Genomic DNA, 23,456 nt, shown 5'->3' with positions numbered 1-23,456 from the left:
ATCCTTTCCTACTCCTGTACCCATTTATGAGGCCCAGAGGTGCTGAGAGACCCCAAGGTTCTTGAACTATTTGCAGGAAATAATTTATGCAGGAGTCAGTGTCAGTGAGTTCGAAGTGAAGCTTGATTGTAGGTAAGATAGTACACTCAGGAAAGAGAAAGGCAGATTTCAAGGGAGAAATTTGTGCCTTGAGTCTTGAGACTGCTGATATGTTTTTAGTTGAGGGGGCAAGGGATTTACAGGTGGCATAATGAGACTTGGTCAGTTTTTAAAAAGGAGCAGTAATTTACAAATTAAGGTAGTAAGATTTGGCCAATTTCTTTAACCAAAACCACTGGATTCTAACCTCCTTTTCGATGATACAGAAGTTTTCACTAGTGACAACAGGTATTAGATAAACTAGTAGGATTTGAGTCGGCTTGTTTATGGAATATTCTTAGCTGTTTTTCAGAAATACTAGATGGGGGAAGTGGAAATGGGCTGCAGCCTTTGTGTTAAGTTTCTGTTCTACCTCACTATTAAACCAGCCCCCCACAACAGGAGCAAAGCATCCCTGTATGTGGCTCCGCAACACACAGTTCCTTCTAGGAGGGCTCTCGGCTTGGCTTGACTATGTGGAAGCCACACTCATCGTTAGGCCCTGTTTGAGATTATTGGCCTCTGGTCTCTCAAGGTCGGCATTACTGTCAAGTCCAAGGCAATCTATTCACATGTCAGAGACAAGGGAGTGAAAAGCCAGTCAGACTCCCTCCCTGCTCTCGCAGAGCCTAGGAAATAGTGAGGAGATGAAGCCATAAAGGCTTCGTTAACACCCAACTCCTTTCACATGCCTGTTCTAAGAAACAATGGACAATGAAATCTTTCCTCATTAGAAAAGAGCGCTGCTCTTGGCAAGAGGACCAGCATTCCGAGTTTCCGAGTTTCTGTTTCATGGCTGCCGGGGACACACACAGCACTGCCCACACAGGCAATTCATGATGCCCAGGCCTCCTGCTTCTTACACTGTAATAAAAGGGCCTGTGAAGAGAACTGGTGTTAACTTGGGGCCTCACTGCTTTCCCTGGTGACTTGGAAGAAAGAAAGTTCCAAGGAAAAGAGTAGATGGAAGGAGATGGTGTTCCATGGAGGAAATAAGTGAATATTTCAGGGGCAGAGACATGGACTCCAAGCCAGCAGGCATGAAGGCCCAGTAACTTCTCTGTAGGCCTTTTCAAGTAAGAGATTTAGGGGCTTCTCACCTGGGACACACTGGCTTGATGAACAGTTTTTCCCTTCAGTATTCATGCACTGTCTCTGTCTACAAATGGTGAGTTCAAAACCAAAGGGATAGAGAAGCTAAGGTGACTTAAAAGGATAGAGTCATTTTGAGGAAGCTCCAAAATGGTCTGCTCCCTCCAGGATTAGGATGGGGAGCACTCTCAGGGCACCCCTGGGTTTCTCTCTGAAGCAAACATGGGCCTGGCTCTTCAAACCCAAGACAGTGCCTCTGACTTGCTCTTGTTTTGATTTCTTAGATCTTCTCTGATTTCGTCCAAGAATACGAACTTGCCAAATTGTCTTCAAGCTCCAGGTGTCTTATCTGAGGTATTCACTTTTATTTTTATTTGAAAAGAAAACCCTAGCTTGTTTTAGGGTGACATAGGCTATGAGCCAGAAGTGTTTTTTCCTCTCAGCACAACCTCTCTCCCCATCTCCAGTGCCTTGGGCCTTCTGTCCCCTGGAACTAAGAACAAAATCATGAGGTTAGAATCATCAGAAAGGACAACCTAAAAATGACCTATTGAGAAATCTGTTCTGAGAGCTTCAGGGACTGCTGCTCAGCCTATGTTCAGAACCAATCCTAATTCTGGAACCTCTAATCCCCTCCTATTGCCACCCCCACAAATTCCTTATGGTGTCCCACCTACAGCCCCCTGCCCTCGGGGAGGTTCACATTAAAGATTCCTCCTCTCCCTCCACCCAACAGAAATCAACCATGACTGGTCATGGGCAGGGCACGAAGAGGCCCCAGAAGCACCCCAGTCACAGCGAGAGCCAGTAAATATGAGCCACAATTCTAACGAGCCCTCATGTCTCTTCATGGGACATGCTTACTGAGCCCTTTTTATCTGGTTTAATACAAATACAGAGATGAGTAGGTCAGAGGCTGCCCACACAGGTGAGTGAGTGGGTGGGATGGGTTTCAGAGAGAGAGGGGTGAAGTGCTGTGAGAAGAGGAGGGACCATCTGCATGGGAAAGGGGAGCAGAGAAAGTTTTAACAGCCAGTGGCATCGTCTCAGTCTGGACAATATTTCCCCAAGTGAAGGCCAGAGCCAGGGGAGCGAAGACACAGAGGCTGAGTGGACAGGAAGTGGCAGGAAGAGGCTTGAAGAGTCAGGTCACCTCACGTGGAGGGGAAGCAAGGAGATGGATTCAGAGTGCACACACCTGGAAAGGCCAAGAGCAATGAGGAGACGCTCGGCTTTTCAGCACTAAGGATGGTCAGGGTCTGAGCAGAGCAGGAGTCACCTCCCCAACTCCCCCACTGTGACAGGCAGTAAGTGCAGAGCTGCTACATGCATGGAGGAGGCTGGGCAGACAGGACTGGCTTGGCAACAGCAGGCAAAAAGACTTCTAGTCTCCCAGTGGCTTGGAACTTCCTATCTAGAGAGTCTCTCCCCTGCCACCCAGCACCTGTATTTGCTCTGGGTCTCAGTGCACCTGCCATCCCAGGCACGGAGCTCTAGCCACCAGTTTGTCTGGGTGGGTAATAGGGGAGAAAGCAAAAGTGCCAGTGTGAGACCCATCGGTAGGGTTAGACTTTCATGGCTGTAAGACTATACCGGCCACTGGATGGCAGCCACGAGTAACAGCTGCCCAACCTGCTGGCCACTCTGGGAGACTCAGGAGTTCTAAATGCCTTCACTCAAATACCTCCCTCCCTTTCACCCACACCCTGTGTGTGTGTGTGTGTGTTTGGGGGTGGGGGTTAGCCCTCCACCATTGTGCATGTGTGTAAAAGGGAGACAAAATTTTACCTTTGCTGACTTAGGGTTTGGGACTGGGCCTGAAAATTAAATTGACATAAGACCAGTTAAGAAGAGAAAAGGATACAGATTTTTTTTTTTAAGATTTATTTTATTTATTTATGCTTACAAGAGCTGGGGTGCAGGCTAGAGGTGCAGGGGGTGAGAGGATTCACCAGAGACAGAGTGGGGAACAAAACAGGTGAATCGACTGAAATACACTCCTGAGGGGAGCAGCAGGTGAGTCGGGAGAGGTCTGCTGTGCCATGTGAGTTAGCTCCCTGGCTGGGGATAGTTCATAGTGCTGAGACTTAACCGCTCATGCCACCAGAGAGGCCCAGGATACAGATTAATCTAATACAAGTTTTATATGGGAACCCTCATAAAGAAACAGACCCAAAGAAGTAGCAAAACCTAAATGTTTTTATAGGTCAATGCAAGACAGGCAATTGTGGGAAAGTAACTAACATATATGGGTAGGTAAGAGGACGATAATCCTTTTAACAGGGTCTGCACAGAATTCTCTCAACTTCTGCTGCTTCTAGGTGATAAGAATGTTATTTTCCTCCTGGTGTAGGGAAGATATTTGCCACATGGGGCATTATCTCCTGCTTGTAGGAAGAAAAGAAGGATTGCCCCCAGAGAGGGTCCTCTTGCACCAACTAATTTTTTTTTTAAAGATTTATTTATTTATTTATGCAAGCACTGGGTACAGTCGGAAGCACGGGAGGGTGAGGGAATTCACCAGAGCAGGAAGTAGAGCAGACATACTGATGAAGTACACTGCTGAGGGGAGCAGCGGGCGGCAGGAGAGGTCTGCGCGCCATATGGGACCCTTGCCCAGGGGGCGGGGATCGAACCAGAGCTGCAGAGGTTGCTGGCAGCTTCCCAACCCAGCGCTCAACCTCTGCACCACCAGGGGACGCCCCACCCACTAATATTTAAAGTGCCTGTAGCTTCAAAAAGTCTTAGCCAAAGTGGCATATTTGGGGTGGCATATTTTGCCATCTTTCAGGGGAACCTGGGAGCCCTGTTCTTTCAGGACACCTGGTCAGACAATGGCAGTCACAAACCATCTCAAACCTGAATCCAGCCCCCAGAGTCAGCTGACAGTGTGAGACTTAACATGGGTGCTGAGGTAGAGATAGGCTCCTGGGGCAGCTGCTTCTTCCTGGAAAGAAACTGTTTTATCACACAAGAGAGGAACGCACTGTGGACACCATGTCACTTCCTTTATCCTCTAATCAGGGACTTGCCAGGAAGCCTCTGGCAGCCCTGCAGCCACTCAGAAGTCCCCACCTTTGTGCAAAGGGCAAAGGTCCTGCTACCTAATGCCCAGACTCCTCCGTCACCAGTCAAAGGGCAGGACTTTGAACACCCACATTCCAACTGTGTTTCTTCCTGCCCACGGCAGGCCCTGGGGTGGAGGCAGGTGTGTACATGTCCAGAGAGCTAATGAATCTGCAGACACAGAAGGGAACTGAGGAGGCTCAGAGATTGAAAAATGGAGAGAGGGAGGCAGAGAGCAGGTATTAGAGTTAAGGGATATACAGAGAGGAGAGAGGCGGGGGACAGAACACAAAAAAGGAAAACAACAGTGGAGCCTAAATTTTCCCATATGTGTGCCCATGTGGAGACACCTCTGACAATCCAACTTTCACCTGCCACTTACAGGCATTGACTCAGAACTCCTTGGGATGCCAGGAAATAGGAAAGTGCATCCAAATTGTTGACTAGGTGTTTGCTCAGATAGCCAAGCAGGCAGAGAAGATGTAGGGTGATCTGCAGCTGCAGACCCCGCCCCCCCAGGCCTCATTGTCTACTTTCTGGGTTGGGTGTGCTATAGCCAGAGGGCCTCAGTTACTAATGGAGCACTGAAAGCTACTCCATGCTGCCAGCAACTGCCCTGCCCCCTCCCTGTTCTCTTTGATCTGGGTTTGTTGTTCCAGTCTAATGAGTCAGAGTAAGACAAGAACATTATTTATTTTGCTTTTAGCCAACCTGTGACAAGAAGTCTGGCTATGGGGGCTGTGCAGTAGCAGAGATGCAGCTGGGGAGGGAGAGCAGGAGAGAGACAGAGAGCAGAGAGGTGGAAGTAGGGGGAAGGGAGCAAAAAGAGAAAAACATATTTCCAAGTTCCTTTCCCAAAGATTCAAGAAGACCAAAAAATTGGGCCATGAGCCAGATCCCTGGAGGCTTGACAGATATTGACCCCAAATATTAGGAAGTTTCCACTTGTGAGGTGTGAAGAGCAGCTTCTGGTGTCTGGGGACAGGCTGAGATGGGCACCAGACCTTGGCCTCACTGTCCTGTCACAGGGTGCCTAGTCTCATGGGGCCAGCTATGTGGGCAGTGAGAATACCGTTAACATTTCAGAGCCTCATGGTGGTTCTGACTCTACAAGTGACATAAGCAGGGACTTGCCATTCCTGTTCCTGCTATCATTTAGCTTGCCTTAAGGAAGCCAAGAGTGAGAAGAGAAGGTTATAGAAGGGAAAGCCCTGGGCATCAGGGCTGGGAAAGGAAGCAAGATCCAAGGGAGGAAGCCAAGGCCTATATAACATGGAATCCCAAGTTTGTTAGCATCATTTCTTGGTAGACTGTCTAGGCAGGACTTATTCACAGCTGCCTCCAGTGCTGTATAAACACCCCCTCCCGTGCCCTACCCCTCTCCAGAAGAAAAGGAATGGAGAGGCTTTTCCTCAGGTGAGGCTACAGCTGATAGCTTCAGGTGGAGAGCCACTGCCACATTCCTGACAGGGCTATCAGCTGGTTTTCTACTCTACTTGTAAAGTGTGGGCAGGATCTTTGTCTTTTTGACCACAGAGACTGCAGAGGATGGGAGATCCATAGAATTTATAGAATTAACAAAGCCGCCAGGTCACACATAGAGTCTGGTTGGGGATATTCCGGTTGGACCCGAAGCCAGCCCCTTCCCCCAGAACATTGTGGAGAATCAATTTGTTGCACACAGATTCCTGAAACATTCCCCTGAAGGTGCACAGTAATAATGCTGATCTTCTCTCTCTCTCTCTCTCTCTCTCTCTCTCTCTCTCTCACACACACACACACACACACACACACACACACACACACACACACACTCACACGTATCTCTTATGTCTCTGGTATTTATATACATATGTGTTGTATCTATCTTTCAGCCAACATGTGTTGGATGCCTGCTATATTTCAGACTGCGATAGGTTCTAGGAATACAAAGGTGTGTGAGACACATCCTTGCTCTTTAAAGGAGGAACAAACAGGCCAGGACAATATCCAATGAATTTCATCCTTCAGATTCCAAGTTATGATCATGACCCACAGTCCCATTTGAAATTATGGACCTTGTGGGCCTCTCACATAAGTCTGTTGCTTGATTCATGATGAACTCTTATTCCTCTTCCTGTCAGATCTAGTATTAGTCTTATGTAGAAACCTGAAATCTGGAAAAGATGAAGGACTCAGTTGCTGGAAAGACAAGGATCTGGCTATCACTCTGCTAAAAAGAAATCTGCCTGAGGATTCCTACACATCCCCTCCACCTGTCCAGATCTTCCTCATCCTTTTGGACCAAGTGCAAACACTTCTTCTAGAAGCCCTTCCTGATTCCTCCTTTGGGACGCTGGCCCCTCTTTGCAGTATCATTGCTTCTGTGACCATGCCTCCAATCTTGAGTCACAGTTTCAGAGAAGGGCTGAGTTGCAGAACTCAAAGATGTGAGCCAGAGAGACCACCTCTGGGATCAGTGAAGACCTGGTAGAAGGTTGAGCTAGCCCAGAAGCGAAGGAGTCGGTACCCACGGGACACTTCAGCCCAGCTGCTCTTCCCCTACTCCCCTCCTCTTTACCACAGCACCCACCATCCCACCAGCCTCACCTGAGAGGATTTGCTAGGTCATTCTGCCTTGTTTCCTACTTTTGGAATGTGTCCCCTCTTGTTTGCCCCCCACTGCTGCCTATCCCAGCTTTACCTCTCTTTTAACCCTTCTCAAAACTTTCCTTCCATGTCCCCACCTGCACCCCATGAACTCCGTTCATGTCTCTTTTCAGTTTCAGTGCAGCCTCAATATATTTCTGTCCTAAGTACCTTCAACGCCATAGTGCTTATGAACACACTGTCCATAGTGACAGCTTGAGGTCAGAAGCCATGTCTCATTTATTGTCGCAGCTTCCCTAGGTACCTAACAAATGGTGAATGAGTGTATTTGTCTTCTTCCCTCATCTTCCTCAAGCCCAGAGATGTTGCTTCTGCATCTTTGTGACCCCAGTGCAGCGCCCTCCTTGTTGTGGCCTCACAACCAACATTTGTTGAATGAATGAACCTAGTCATTCTCACTCACGCTGTCACATGCCAGCCCACAACACTGAGATACTGAGTCGATTCTTTTGGCCTCTAAAAATGAAATGTATTTTAAATATTTGTCAGAAGAATCCAACTTTGTCCTCAGAGCTCAGTCCTCCAACCTCCAGAAGTGGCTCACCCAAGTGCCATGTGTCTCTCTCCGGATGCATACCAATCCAGCCCACTCCAGACACACCCCATGCTGCGCAGGCATGGCCCTCCTCTCCCTGCTCCCCAAGCCTCCCTGGACAGCTGGCGCAAGCCAGGGCACAGGTGCACACAGGTAGAAATAGGTCACCAACTGCAAGGGGAGGTTTTAGTTCATTGTCTTTGTCTATCTCTCCTCTCCTGCATGCTCTACCCTTCTACCGTGGTGTCAGTGAGAGTGAGGAAGATCAGCTGTGAGTTCCCATGAGCTTCCTAACCAAGGTCTCTCAGAGATGCAAACAAGAATCTCACACTGAAGGTGTAAAATGCTCTGAAGGCTCCCTGTTCACCTTCCAGTGGAAGCAAAGAAAGAACACAGTGGCTCAAGAGGTTAAGTCTCAGCACTATGACACTATTAGCAGCCACTGCACCATGAGTTTGATCCCTGGCCAGGGAGCTGACCTCAATGGTTCAGCAGACCTCTCGTGTCTCACTCGCTGCTCCCCTCAGCAGTGTATTTCAGTCCCCATCCACCTGTTCTCCCCACTCTGTCTCTGGTGAATCCTCTCACTCCCCGCACCTCTGGCCTGTACCCCAGTTCTTATATGCATAAATAAATAAAAATAAATCATAAAGAAAAAACAGTGATTGTGGGGGGCAGACTCGGTGCCCCATTCTCCCCACATTACTGCTTTCTTTAACTTGCTGGGGTGGCCTCTGTTCCCTAAAGAAGGCAGGTGCTCAGGATCACATACCAGTCCTGTGCTGCCATGGTGCCACTGAGGACTCTTGGGAGGAATGGAGGAGCCCTGTGGGGCTGGGGTATTTGTGTGGGAACTGATGTGGAGCCTGAATTAAGGCATGGGGCCAGGAAACAGCGGTTTTCAGGAGAGAAGTCTTCACTTTCTTCAGGTCCTCAGAAGCTCTCAAGTAGTGTGTATGGAGGAGCCTGTGTATGGGGAAATGTGTCACCTCTGAGAGAACACAACTCCTCAGACTCCACATTCACACCATAAAGAGCGTGCTCACTGGATTTCAGCCCTGGCCCCCTCTGCCAGCTGCCTCTTCCTGTCCTACCTTGTGCAATGGCCGTGAGGTTGCCACCTGGTCTATGGTTCTCTCCCTCTTGCCTTAACCCTTTCTGAGCCTACTGAAGCCAAGTCTAGATCCAGAACCCCCCAGGTTTAAGACTGAGGCCAGACTCCATCTGTTTAATGGAGGGAATGACTTCTAATATTTCTCACCCCTCTGCCTCTGTCCCATTTCTTTGCTCCCCAGATACGCCAGTCTTTCCTCACCTCTCCATCATTTCCCCTCAGGCCAGAAGGAACCAGAATATCCCCTCGTGGGCCAGAAACAAGCAGCTCTGTGCCACATGTCATGAAATGAAATTGGTAAGCCAAGGATGGGGCTGGGATGACAGATATGGGTAGGGGCATCCTCAAGGTGCAACACTATTTCACCCCTCCCAAAGCCCAGTGGAGGGAGACAGGATGATGAGAACTCTTGAGGGGAAGATCTTCATTAGGGCTGTAGGTGAGATACTGTTGGCCCTGGGAACACTGTCATGTGACACAGTATGGTGAACCTTCCCCATCTTCAGCAAACCAAAAGATGAACCAAAGTAGGTGGGCCTGAGGGGACGGAACGAGATGAGCCAATTTGTCCTGCACTCCTAAGGTAACTGCACCCTGAGAGAGGTTCTGAAAGTTGTGGACACACACACACCACACAGCCCACCTCCACCACGGCAACTATGAGACACGCAGCTCAGTCTTTGGGTTTCTCGCTATCTTCAGACATCACCCAAGGAGAAAAGCTGTGGAGAGCATCCAGAGTATGTTCAAACTACCAGGGATGTCTGTAACTGGTGGTATTTGGAAAAGAAATAAGGTGTCAAGGAAGATTGGGGGCACCAAGGGAAAAATCCTGCCACGTCCAAAGTCACTGGAGAAAGAGGGCTGTTTCAGGAGGGAGGGATGCTGTGGCAGGTTGGAGTTAGGACCTGGGTCAGTTGAAGGATTAGGGTTAGGGTCAGTCAGATAAGGGTCAGGCTTGGGTTGAAAGTTAATTTAGCTAAATGGTTAGGTTCGGGGTAGGAGTTGCAGAAGGGTCTCTTTAATTTTGATATCCACTCAGGGAGAAATGGGGGGCCTTCATATGTCGAGTGTGAAGAAGGGCAAAGAGTGGAAGAAAAACAGGAGACCCAAGGGAGGCTCCTTGAGTGAGTTCCTGGTAAAAGGGGCACTAGCGGGGCACTAGCAGTGCACAGAAGAAACCAGTAGTTTTGTGAAATTGTTGTGTGAGATTTGGAAATTTAACTGAAGCTACTGGCAAGAGTGTACCTGGATGTTGCAATCTGTGTTCATTTTCTACATACTTAGGATCACAGTGTTCAATATTAGCATTGACTGGAATCTGGGAAGCTGGGATTGGGGTTTCTTCTGGTCTTATTCCTGGAACCACTTTTTCCCCATTTAGAATACACTGACCCCAGGCCTAAGCTAGACTTGGCCAGCTGGCTCACTTGGAAGTCAGCAGCTGTTCTGTCTCTCAAGACCTCTTCTCTGACCTTTGCCTTTGCCCAGGCCCAACTGGAGTGGAGCCACATACTGTAGTTATACTATTTGCTGCAGATGTCAAAAGGAAGAGCCTCAGACACAGAAGTGCCTGGGGACCCTTCCTACTATTGTCAAGACCACAGATCGTGGTGGGAAAGTATAGAACATTAGCAAAAAAGCACAAGTGCCCTTTCCTTGGCTTCCATGGTGGGGCTGAGGCTGCACATCTGCTGTAGTCACAGAGCTCCCTCTTTTCTCTTTCTTCTCAGGGAAGATATCTAAATACTCCTAATGATAGGAGAAACTTCATCAACTTGATGAGGTTATCAATAAACAACCCATATGAATATCATAATCATTGATGATGGCCTGAATATTTTTCCCAAGACCAGGATGTGTACTCCTGCCATTTCTGTTCAACATGGTACTGTACATTCTAGTCAAGGTAGTTAAGACCAAAAAAAAGAAAAGGCATTCAGATTAAAAGGGAAGACATAAAACTTTATTTGCAGATGATGTGATTTTCTACATAGAAGATTCTAAGGGACTCACAAAAGAACTTATTGTTAGGGGGAAAGGATGTCCTGAGCTTATCCTATACAGGCTTTGTGGACTCCACCCCCACTCCAGACTAAAGCCATCAGGACATTGGGAAAGACAAATCCCATCACCACCAAAGGGAGGGTGGCTGGGATTTGTCTTTCCCAATGTCCTGATGGCTTTAGTCTGGAGTGGGGGTGGAGTCCACAAAGACTGTATGGGATTAGCTCAGGACATCCTTTCCCCCTAACATTATTAGAGCTAACAAATGAATAGAGCAAAGTTACAAGATAAAAGGCTAATACGCAAAAATTAATTCTATTTCTATATAATAGCAATGAACAGTCCAAAAATGAAATTCATAAAATAGTTCCATTTATGATAACATCAGAAAGTAACATACCTAATAGTAAATTTAACTAAAGAAGTGTAGGACTTATACAATTTATAATATGTCATAGAAAGAAATTAAGATATAAATCAAAATATGACTTAATCTGTGCAATGGAATATTACTCAGACATGAAGGAAGGAAATACTGCTGCATGCTACAACATGGATGAACCTTAAAAATATTATGCTAAGTAAAAAAAAAAATACAAAACAGGAAACGGTACCTACTGTATTGTATTCATTTGTATGAATTTCCAATTTCTATGACAAATCCCTAGAGACAGAAAATAGACAGTGGTTGCCAAAGATTTAGGGGAGAAATTACTGAGGAATGACTGCCAGTGAGCACAGGATTTCTTTTTTGGATGATAAAGATTGAATGGTGATTGTTTTACAATTTTGTGAGTATACTAAAAACTACTGAATTGTATCCTAAGATGGTGTTTTTTTTTAGTATGTGAATTATACATCAACTTTTAAAAAGACTAGAAAATCATTTAAGTGTAAAAGTACAGAATGGATAAATACCAAAAAAAGAAAATGCTAAATAGGACCTGGCTTGCATAACTACTCATACTCCTGTGTAACCCTGGGCCAGGAGCTCAACTGTTTATTGTGAAAGAAATATCAGCAGAGAATTATGGTTGTGAATCACCAGAGATCTCTGCCTTAGTCTTATCTAAACTGTTTTATCATGTATCTGCTCCAACAGTTCATCTTGCCCTTAAAGCATCTATTTTGTAACGCAGGAGTTGTCTTAGTTTCTAATTAACATGTTTAAGCCCCTTAAAAATAAGAGATCAAACTGGACCTACCACAGGGAGACATATAAGAACTGGTTTAGAAAGTTTATGTTATTCAGCTCATTTCAGCAGAGACTTATTGATTGCCTGCCATGTGCCAGCTGCTTAGGTAATACCTCAGCTGTAAAGAGAAATAAAAAGAATAAGGATTGGCTCATAAGGAGCCAGTAGATAAAACAGATAATGATAATGTGCTGACTAGAGATAGAAATAGACCCAATGGGGAATCAAGGGGCTGTTAGGGGGAAAAGGATGTCCTAAAGCTAATTCCATACAGGCTTTGTGGACTCCATCCCCACCCCAGGCCAAAGCCAAAGACACTGGGAACTCCAAATCCCAGCACCACCAAAGGGAAGGTGGCTGGGACCTGAGGGTGGGGTTAAGCAGCCAAGTTGGTATAAAGGCAGACACGTGGGCTTTGGGGGCCCCCCATTTTGGCTCTGCCAGCTCGCAGCTGTCCGGCCAGCTCTGAGAGTGACTTTGGGTTTCCAGGTCCGTGGATCGGGTAGGACGCATTAAAGACTTTATTTCCCTATTTTCTCCCTGAGTTGTACATTTTCCTTATTTCCTTTTCCCTTGTAAATAAACCTTTTATTAACCTTTTGTGTGTGCCTGTAGCGGAGTATTCATAAGTCCCTTTTAAGCGCGCGGGTGAGGACCCACAGCCAGGAACCCGTTCAATATCGAGGCTGTCCTATAACAGCTTGGTGCCCAATGTGATTTCCAAGCTTCACCTGTGGTTGACCAGCCCAAAGTAATTTTTCTTGCGTTGGTCACCATAAAGCTAGCTGTTATAGGACAGCCCCGATATTGAACGGGTTCCTGGCTGTGGGTCCTCACCCGCGCGCTTTAAAGGGACTTATGAATACTCCGCTACAGGCACACACAAAAGGTTAATAAAAGGTTTATTTACAAGGGAAAAGGAAATAAGGAAAATGTACAACTCAGGGAGAAAATAGGGAAATAAAGTCTTTAATGCGTCCTACCCGATCCACGGACCTGGAAACCCAAAGTCACTCTCAGAGCTGGCCAGACAGCTGCGAGCTGGCAGAGCCAAAATGGGGGGCCCCCAAAGCCCACGTGTCTGCCCTTATACCAACTTGGCTGCTTAACCCCACCCTCAGGTCCCAGCCACCTTCCCTTTGGTGGTGCTGGGATTTGGAGTTCCCAGTGTCTTTGGCTTTGGCCTGGGGTGGGGGTGGAGTCCACAAAGCCTGCATGGAATTAGCTTTAGGACATCCTTTTCCCCCTAACAGGGCAAGAAAAGTAAATATCAGGGGAAATTTTTCAGAAGACTGGGTTTTTCAAGAATGAAAAATGAATGTTCTCTACATGACACACTTTTTCTCAGAGACAAAAACGCCCTCTTTAGTTGCTCTATTTTGAGGGAGCCCCTGTAACCCTCTTCTGCATACAAAGTAATAGCTGGATTTAGGGACTTTGTAATAGGACTCTGTTATTCAGGGTGAGGTGGAGTTTCTGCCATCTTGCCTTGGAACAGACCCAACTTCAGAAGACATTTTGAAAAAAGGCAACATCTTTTTCAAAGAACAAGGTTCGCTCTTTCTTACTCCCTGTTATATATCTTGACACCTTTCTCATGTTCACCCTAAAACCTTTGCTGCCCTTGTTATAGGAAAGGGAGAGGGGCAGCCCAAACCCCACAAAACTGCCTATTCTAAATGGGTTCTGCCATCCGCCGCATCAGCACTAAACATATGAGACTTTAATGGGAAGGAACTTTAATAAAACTAGGAAACAATACAGGTAAGGCAAAGAGTCTAGTTTCTAAATGAAGCACCCAAAGTTACCCGTCCCCTCATGGGTAAAAGTCCATCCATATGGGATTGGCCCAGTGCAAGGCCCCGAAGCCTGCCACAAGTCTAAGGCATCTTCCAGTGGGGACCCACAGAAAGGGTCAGAAACAACCAGACAAGCCTGGAAGGAAAAGAGCAAAATCAAAATCAAGATAAAAGCTGCCATTGTCACCTCCCCACGGGTCTCACCCACATCTGTGTCACCTCGTCCACCACCAAAAGACAAGTGGTTTCTTCACGTGTCTCTCGGCTCCATGCGCCTCCTCCAGGTCTCCTGGCTCCATCCTGCTTCCTTCCTCAGTCTCTTCTGCAGCTTCTCCTCTTCCTGCTCAGCTCCACCCTCCCTTGGGTGGGGCAGGGAACCTCCCCCTTTCCTGGGGACCACCCTGTTACACCCTCAGTATCCCCAGAGGCTGCCCATACCCGATCACCAGCATCTGCCCCACCTCTCCTCCCATTCCTCAGCTAATGAGTTAGAACCATGTGATTCAACACTTTGCACTTGGCATTTGTATAGATTTAATATTAAGATTGTTGCTGTTTTCAAGCATATCTCCAGATCCTTGACACACCAGCTTGCAAGTTTACTGTATCATAAATTTAAGTACCTGTCTTTTAGAACAAGTCACTCAGCAGTCCAGCTGAGTATCTGTGGCCACATCTTCGTGATGAACTTTTCATTTCAGGGCTTTAATATTTTGGGGTAGGGGAAATGCCTCTTAGAGAAAACATGATCTGCAAGAGAAAACCAACATCTAGTGCTAGTTATAAATCTGAAAAAGTTAGAGATATCTCTCAATCGGGAATACTGGAACTGTATAATTGATTTTAATCCTGTGTATGGGGCAGACTGCAAACCTTAAGTGTGCTTTGGAGTGGCTTCCTTCATTCACTAATTTGACCAGAAAGTATTTTTTATTTATTTTTTTTTTTTAAAGTTTTTTATTTATTTGTTTGTTTGTTTATACATGCACTGGGTACAGTCAGAAGCGCGGGAGGGTGAGAGAATTCACCAGAGCCAGAGTGGGGAGCAGAGCAGGCAGAAGGACCGAAGTACACTGCTGAGGGGAGCAGCGGGCGGCAGGAGAGGTCTGTGCGCCATGTGGGACCCTCCTCCGGTGGCCGGGGAGCAGCCGGGGATCGAACCGGCGCTGCAGAGGCCGCGGGCAGCTTCGCAACCCAGCGCTCAACCGCTGCGCCACCGGGGAGGCCCCAGAAAGTATTTTTTAAATGGGCACTGTGTTAAGCCCCAGAAATACAAAATAGAAATGTGGCCTCTGCCCTCATGGAGGGAAGTCACACATTTGGCAAGTAAATACAACAAAAAGTTTCTGATAACGGAAGCCCAAGGGGCAATGAGAAGACAGATGCCTTCCAGCAGCAGTCTGGGCACCAGTAGCATCTATGAGAAAGCGACCATTAACTTGAGACCTGGAGAATATCAAGGGTGAGCTGGACAAAGAAAAATTAGTGGTTTCTAATCTTGAGTTATGAAACTTCAAAATCTGATAACCAGAGAAAAACAAAGACCCTACAGCTTGGAAATAGGCTGAGTCCCTCATGTCCATTCATATCACAATGTATGAATGACTCTGATATTAAGTACAACTTGAGTTTGCTAAGGTGGCACATTATTTATTGAAATTAGAATGCAGTTTCGGGTAATATTCTAATTGAGACTTTCTTCTCAGGCACAATTAAGAACTTTGGTGATTCCAAGTAATCAGAAACTACCCTTTGAGAAGTCTATGATCCCTAAGTAAGTCAAAATATAAATAGAGCCTTCATTTAGTTAGGATTGTGTTTGTTTGAGGACACAGCATAATTGATTGAAACACATAATAAGTAAAATGTTTAAGGAGTGATTTGGGGATGGGTGTCTTCACTAGTGTCATTTTCTGGTTAAACCAGATATTTCACCAAAAAGTTGTTTTCACCCTTTCTTTGCTTGAACCAAATTGAAACTACTGTAGAAATTATAATTTCCTTTCTACCTTCACAGGAATTGTATAAAAAATAACATAGGAAATTCCTTTGATAACCCAAGCAGAACTAAGTACAAAAATTCTCCATATTGGTGACATAGCTAATTTTGAAGGTTTCAGATATTACATATAACCTGACCTGTGCCGAGGATAGTCACTGCTACTTTTTTTTTTTTCTTTATTTAATAATATATTTTATTTTATATAATTCTTACATCATTTTTCATTTTTGCACAATGTATGCATTTTCATTTTTTTTTTATGGGCTCTTATTTTTTTATTTTTTTAATTAAATTTACCAATGTAACCATTTTTATGTATACAGTTTTTTTTTTTTTTTTTTTTTTTACTGTCATCAGTTTTGTTACCATTTACTCCTTTGTTATTAAGATCAAATTTATCAGAGGCAAAATGCAGTCAGAATTTTGATTAGTTGAATTTCAGGGTTTTTTTCTTCTTCTTCTTCTTCTTCTGTATTTATGAGACAGGGGGAAAGGACTCAGTTTTTACTTTGTTAAAAAAACTCAAAATTAGAGCTCACCCTGGATAAAGCACCAATGCAATAGACTTGTCTTGCATAGAGGGTTGAAGTATAGACATAGTCACCCTTACATATGACCAATCCCCAAACTTATATGTGATCTAATGGCAATATTTAGTTCTCTCCCTCCCCTCTCCCACCCTCATGTTCAGAACAATAATGTGGAAAAATAATTAGGCCTTTTTGTAACCCTTTATGGGCCAGCAGTAGACGTTATGCTTCCTTTTGTGATTTTGGGCCCATTTGATCCAAGCATCACAACCATGGAATGGGAGCTGTTCTGGGAAGACAGGGTCATGGAGGAAGTGGGAATTTGAGCTCGAAGATTCCAGCACTAATAGCATTTACCTACACTGACTGTATACTTTAAAAGAAAAAAAAACAAAACACTTATATCACAATAAAAGTAATTCTAAATAATTTTTATGGACTTTCATGGAAAACTGATCTTTTTACAGTCAGCATTTCTGAGCAGGATTATTGTACATGAAGGAGACTTTTGAAATGTGTTACCCCAGTTTATATATCTTACAAGTTTTGTACTTTAAATAAAGCCCCCAATCTAAGAATCATTACTTAGTTTTATTTTAAATAAATAATTCTTATTTCTTTGAAGATAAGACAAAGGATTGAACCTATCCTACAATCACGTCCCCTCTATTGGTCACTGTTGTTTTTTTTTTTTTTGAGTGTAATGAAATAAAACATAACCACTTCTTAAAACTCCTAGTATATAGATAAGTAGGTGGAATTGTCCACATTGAAATAATACTTTAAAATGATTTTTATTATGGCCATTGTAGTAAATAGTGTTTGTTGAAGGAAAGGAATAAAGAAAAGAAAGAAGGGGAGGCAGGAAAATAGTGAGAAAGAAAATATATGGCTATATATTTGTTAAACAGTAGTGTAGATCTTAAGCTACTCAGTCATACAAATACCGCTACTTTGTTTGCCCAAAATGGGTAATAAAGGGGTTTTTTGGGGTTTTTTGTTTTTGGGGGGGTTTTTTGGTCACAATGAGACTTCCAATGGCAATTGAATAAAGTTATCTGGCTGGAATGGCCATAATTTTGATAGCAAATTAAAAATCATCTTGGAAATATTTTTGAGAAGTAGAAATCATGAACTCTGTGTAGTGATTTTCCCTCAGAGTTTAAAGATTTGTCAGTCCTTGCAAATTAAGCAATTTAAACTAGTATGGAAATGTTTTGGACTCTTATTCAGTGAGTCTATTCACTTCTTAACATTGCTGAAAGGTTCTTAGAAACTGCATCTTGCAGCAAAATGATCTATAATAAAAGCAGATCCTTGAAGGTTGCTGTTGCACTCAATGTCAGCTAGTATGATTTCTTCTTATCGTTATAAGGAAATGACATTGGAAGAAATAACCTTATTCCGGGACCTGCTATACAACTTGGTCTAAAGTCCTCTCCACGGTCTTAGCCACCAGGAAAAAGTGGACATGATCAAAACACTTTCCCTAAAACTAAAAAGGTATAAGCAGTACATTGCCCTAAGTTTTGCTCTTAAGGAGTAGATTGCCAATCAAGAAGAGTTGTTATTTTGTTTCTGAAAACTGGAATATTCTTTCCTAAATTCCTTCTGTTTTCAGACTATACATATTCTGATGCTGGAATAAAACTTTTTCTTTAAAATGAAGCTATTATCTTGATATCTATGAAAATAACACTAAGTAAAATGAGCTTGAGAAGCACAGGGCCAGCCATCTCAACTCACTTGGCAATGGTAAGATCGCCAGATTGACAGGGGCTGCCTTCGAGAGACCTTCTGTATTTTGAATGTATAAAGATGCAGTCCTCTTCACCATGCCTTAGGCAATTAACTGATGTGTTTTCTTGCTTCTGCCAATCAGAATGAAGAATCTCCATTTAACAGGTTCCTATACTGCACACAGTAATATCCCTACAGGTTAGTGTTCTTTTGGAATAATTGACATATACTTAGTCTCAAAGATATGAGAATAGGAGCTTAGTCTCTCAGATAATTTATATATATATATATTTGTTTAAATATTTATATTATTTATTCATACAAGCACTGGGTACAGTCAGAAACGCGGGAGGGTGAGAGAATTCACCAGCGCCAGAGCAGGGAGCAGAACAGGCAGACAGATGGAGGACACTGCTGAGGGGAGCAGCGGGTGGCAGGAAAGGTCTGTGTGCCATGTGGTTCCCTCGCCTGGCAGCCGGGGATCGAACCGGCGCTGCAGAGGCTGCAGGCAGCTTTGCAACCCGGCGCTCAACCGCTGCACCACCAGGGAGGCCCAATAATTTATATATTTTCTGAACAAATTCCCATTCTCTAACACTTTCTTTTTTTCATTCTGCTTATTGATATCTGTTCTGATTGGTTCACTGTCCTCCCTTTTCTCCAGTCTCACCTGTTCCCACTTGAGGCTTCACTTGTCTTTTTCCTTGTCTTATTCCTTCCCATATCTAGAGCACATGACTGTGCTCCATTCTTCATAAAGAATCCCATAATACACTTGGGGGAGGATTTCCATGTAGATAGGGCACAAAGTTAGACAAAAGTCCCTTCTCAGGCCGTTCTGGTCACGCCAATTGAGATGGGGTGGGTACCATATCCTCATTCCCCTGGAGTGACCTCTCCAAGGTTCTACCCACAAGCTCCTGAAGATACCTGCTCCTCCAGGAAGAAGCCTAATGCTATTCTTATGTTCACTTGCTGTTAGCAGAAAAAAAGAATAACAGAGCAGCTCTTGCTTCAGCTTTAGCATTGACCTAACTCCCATCTTGTAGAGAGACCAGCCCTGCGCTGGTGAAAGTGGTAGTAAGTCATTCTGTAGGGTAAATTATAATTCAAGGGTTTGGTGCAGTAGAAGCTGTCACTTTTGTGTCTGTCTTCTCCTAAGTTCACATCTTGACTGAAGCCACATTCAATTTTTCTTTCTTTCGATACGCATAATAAAATCAAAATCACATTCTTTTTTTTTAATAAATTTTATTTTTATATTCCCCATACAATTGCAACCCCCTTATTTTGACCCCAATCCCTCCCTTCCCTGCCCCCTACCCCCCATAGAGTGTCTCTGGTTCATAGTTTTTTTGTTGATTTTGATTTTTACTTTCTTATAGTTATTCATTTTTCTGGTCCCTTATTTAAGTTTTCTAGATTCCTGCTATGAGTGAGACCATCCGGTATTTATCTTTTTTTTTTTTAAATAATAAATTTTATATTCCCCATACAATTGCAACCCCCCCCATTCTGATCCCAATCACTCCCCTCCCGCCCCCACCCCCCCAAAAGTATCTCTGTTTCATAGTTTTTTGTTGATTCTGATTTTCACTTTCTCAAAATCACATTCTTGATGGGAAAGGCAACCTGGGAGGTTGCAGGGAATCTAGAACCAGAAGTAAAATAAGACTTCAGGAAAAAAAATTTGAGGATAGGACTGTCTCAAAGGGGTGCCAGAGAAAACCAGAGACTCAGGTTAAGAGTGAAGTTTGAAGATGTCCATTCTAATGGGGTGAGAGGCAGCTGCCACAGTGAAGCCCTCCTTATGTAGCCAAAAACATGGACCTACCTCATGGCTCACATTTAGCCAAAGTGGACCATAACACCTACTGCTAAAAGCATCCGCCCAACAAAATCTCCCCCTTTGCTATTTTCTGGTCTGCAAACACCTCCTTATTTTAGAAGCCAAGAGAACATAGTGGGGGGACAGGAAAGGGAGGAAGGCATATGCAGTTGGTTTCAGGGTTCTCCCTATCAACCACACACTCATCGAGTTTCCCTTGGACCAGTATTAACACACACGCACTATTACATGCCCATCCTCAATAAAAATGTTTATTTTTTGATCCTAAAAGACAGTATAAAAAGATGTCTTTTACTGGTTGGTTAGCTCTGGGAGCATACTTTGATTACAAATATAAAACCTGGACTTCGTGTACCTAAGAACAGCACCTTACGTTCTTGGCCAGGTCTGATTGCTGCCCATAAAGTCCATCTCAGGGAAACAGTCTTGGAGGAGAGCAAACTTCAGGGAATTGAAGATTGGTAGATCTACTGTGATTCCAGCTGTGACCCTTCTTGTTTATGCTCTGAGGTCATGGAAAAAGCACTTGCCTAGTAGCAGAGAGACATGGGTGTAAAGTCTAGTCTTCTGTACAGACCGCAAATTGTTTAAATTCTCTGAGCTTCCATGTTCTCACCTGTAAACCCAGAGCCATATTTTACTCCATGAGCCAGATCCTTGACACAGTCCTTTGCCTTTAAAAAACCCAGAAGAACTGTCAACACTGGTGCTAGCCCGCTGCTTTATACCATTGAGACACGTCCCGCTGCAGCCCTGTGGCTTCTTGCCAAAATTGCTTCCCACCCTTGTGGTGTGGCCTGCGGACTTGCCACAAACACCAAGCAGCTGACTCACCCCAGCAAGTGCTGCTGCCAATGATCGTCTAACTCACTGTGCTGGTCACCACAGTGATTTCTAGTATTTTTCTGGGTTAAGCTAAACTTTATATATTGTCAGTAATTATTCGTGAGGACTATGTAAATGAAAAGAGTTTATCATTGTGGGTGAGTGGAATTTCTCCTGGACTTGTTTGACTCTGGTATTGAGTTCAGAGTCCTGTGACACTCACAGGTTCTGAGTCTCACTAAACATTCGTATAATACTAACCACCTGACTTGGTCCTACCACTTAGCACAGTGGCATGAAATGGTCCAAAGTGCACTAGGTCAGGATGAAGGAGAGATGGTTATTCCTTGGTCCAGCAGTTCCTATGGTGCTGGGCCTCTGCTTCCTCTATGGTACAGTGATGAAGCCAGACGCTAGGTTGTAACCTTGTGGTGCTATCTCTGAATTCACTTTCAGTTGGACTGATGAGCTTATGCTAGGGAATTCAGGACTTCAGATCCCTTAGTCATTCAGTGGCTTCTAGTGGGAATATGCTATTTCATTCTCCAACTCTTTCAAGCAATGGGTCTTCTGAAAAAGTAGAATATTAACCAACTTTTTGTCCATAAAACCATATTCAAAGAGGAGGTCAGAATAACAAAGATGTTAAGGGCCCCTAAAATAAATTATTTCATAAAATGAAGGTTCCTTTTAAATGTAAGTACTTTTTCTCCTGTAGTCCTTTTGTGAGATCATGTTTGTTTCAAAAGCATGAACAATATACCTATCCCTGAAAAGTCTCCCAAGAATTTTCTTTTCCCTTTGACTCACATTACCATTCCAGACACATTTTATTTTTATTTGAAGTTTAATTAATAGTGACTCCTAATACTTGAGATGTTTCTAGGTACTCCTTTTTGGCCTCCTTGACAAGATTTGTAAATGCTCAAATGCTGTGGGGGGTAAGATGGCTCATTGGGTCACCTCAGGGTGGCAGCAGTGGGAGCTGTGCAGGGTGAGAGAGATCACTCAAAGTCCATGTGGGGCAGTGAGAAGCCTGGAGAGCTACACAGGGATGTAATGTACAGCCCCCATCCAAAGGCAGTGTCATATTTGTTAGCATCGAGAACAGAGGTGGGGCAAGAACACAGGGAGTGTGCATGGGGCAGAGGGTGGGGGGGAAGGTAGAAAAGTTACTGGGGATTTAAGCTAGGGTGGAGTGACCAGGGCCTATTGCCTGGGGGCTCCGTTGTTGCTGCTGGTCAAAGCATATTATCTCTATTCTAACATCTGCCTGCTGGTTTCCCAGTATGTTCCTCATACCAGGACATTTGCCCTTGGTGAGAGAGCTGATAAGCAGGAACTCTGGGCACCAAGACAATATGCCCAAGAATAAGGCGTGCTGGGGAACCTATGCTATTGTAAGGAATTTTTATGTGCATTTTGAATCTGTTTTAAATTGAGGTCTTGGGTAATGTTTGGTTGCTTTGAATTTCTTTAAAAGTAGAATATAAGCAGCCGTTGCCCAGCTTCCTTTCTTGTACTGTTCTCCAGACAACATCCACTACAGGCTGCCCATTATGGGCCCCAGGCTCGCTGTCTTCCATGGAATGCTGTCAAATGCCTACAAAACTCTACAGGAGTCAGAAGTCTCTTCTGTGCCAAAAAAGCAGCCAGTGGGCAAGATGAGGAGGTGGTAAATGCTTGGAGCCCATCCCACCCTAGTTGCCCAGAGAGAATACACCCTCACCAAGCCAGTGCCTTCACATCATTTGCTCCATCCAAAAAGATGGTTCAATTTTGTCTTCCTTAGAGTTGCTAAAATTCAAGCTCTTTCTGCTCTATTCTCATTCCTCCTAGAGACAAAGTGATGATGTTATAAAGACTGATTGAAACACAACATGTTGAATGTCATTAATTTTATTCTGTTAAGTATTCTTAATTGTATTACAGCAGATAACATCCTTCTGTTTCTAACACAAGCATTTTCTGGGAAAAATGATTTCAGTTCTTCCTTCAGGGCAGGAAACCAGAGATGGTGCCAGGAGATATCTCATGAGTTCAGCCTGCTAAGAGTAAAGAAGAGAGATGGAAGACACCCCTTGGTCCTTTTTTCTGTCATTTAACTCTGGTAGATGACAGAGGACACTGATGCAATAACTGGAAAAAGGCAAGTGATTGGCTGTTGCTATCCTTGAGGACGGGAACTGTCCCTTGTTCTGCCCTCCTCATGTGACCTCCTGTGGTGTCTTGTGTAGCTCAGATGTTTATCTAATCTTTGCTCAATTAAATCCAAACCAAATATTTGTATTTGGTAGTTTGGTTGCTTTGATTTGAGGATGTATATTTCCAGTTCTTTCCTGACCCACGTGTGAGCAGAGAGGGAAACAAAAGAAAACTTTGGGCTTGCAAATATTATTTTTATAGGCACATATGCTCATGCCCAACTTCAGAAGAACATTATAAAAAAAAAAAAGGCCCCTTCAGATTAGACTAAGAGAAATAAGTCAGAGGAGAAAGACAAATACCAGAGATGTCACTTATATGTGGAATATAGATAAACTAAACAAAGGGTCAGATAATGCCAAGCTAATAACAAACTCTAGAAATCTGACTGTAAAGCTGAGGCTACCAGAGGGGGAATGGAACAGGGGAGAACAAATTAGGGAGGGAGCACAGTGGACTCTGGTGGAGGACTGTGGGTGCTGTGGTGGTGGATGTGGTGTGGTAACAGTACCTAAAGGGGGGAACCCTATACTTCTAAAACATTCAGTGTTATAAACCAATATTGCCTCTATTTCAAAAAAGAAGGCTCCTTCTCATTCTAATAAGGCAATGAATGGCCTTATCCCATGATCCTGAATAAGTGGATACTAGTCTGACTTGAGACCCCACCTGTGCGCTGACTGTATTTGAAGAATGAATTTGAGAAAAC

The 23,456-nt window shown here is 44.3% G+C and overlaps 1 protein-coding gene across 2 annotated transcripts in view; it reads left to right on the top strand.

Annotated features, from left to right (window-relative positions):
- The window catches only part of CUNH1orf105 (chromosome unknown C1orf105 homolog), a 33,472-nt gene extending 10,660 nt beyond the window's left edge, over window positions 1-22,812 (top strand). Inside the window, exons 3-8 of one of the 2 annotated variants that reach the window (XM_037506476.2) lie at window positions 1,515-1,584; window positions 8,817-8,891; window positions 15,303-15,370; window positions 18,011-18,066; window positions 22,076-22,217; window positions 22,542-22,812. In XM_037506476.2, the coding sequence (XP_037362373.1) occupies window positions 1,515-1,584; window positions 8,817-8,891; window positions 15,303-15,370; window positions 18,011-18,066; window positions 22,076-22,217; window positions 22,542-22,647 (517 nt within the window). In that variant the 3' untranslated portion in view covers window positions 22,648-22,812. Of the gene's footprint in view, window positions 1-1,514; window positions 1,585-8,816; window positions 8,892-15,302; window positions 15,371-18,010; window positions 18,067-22,075; window positions 22,218-22,529 lie in introns of both variants that reach the window. The other variant, XM_054693469.1, reaches the window with a different exon arrangement.
- Window positions 22,813-23,456: the final 644 nt, after the last annotated feature.

This window comes from Talpa occidentalis, unplaced genomic scaffold, assembly GCF_014898055.3.
Source record: "Talpa occidentalis isolate TD23 unplaced genomic scaffold, MPIMG_talOcc4v2.1 talOcc4.12, whole genome shotgun sequence".
NCBI classification, from domain to species: domain Eukaryota; kingdom Metazoa; phylum Chordata; class Mammalia; order Eulipotyphla; family Talpidae; genus Talpa; species Talpa occidentalis.
Note: the sequence above shows the minus strand (reverse complement) of the source record. Positions and strands in the feature narration are given on the sequence as shown.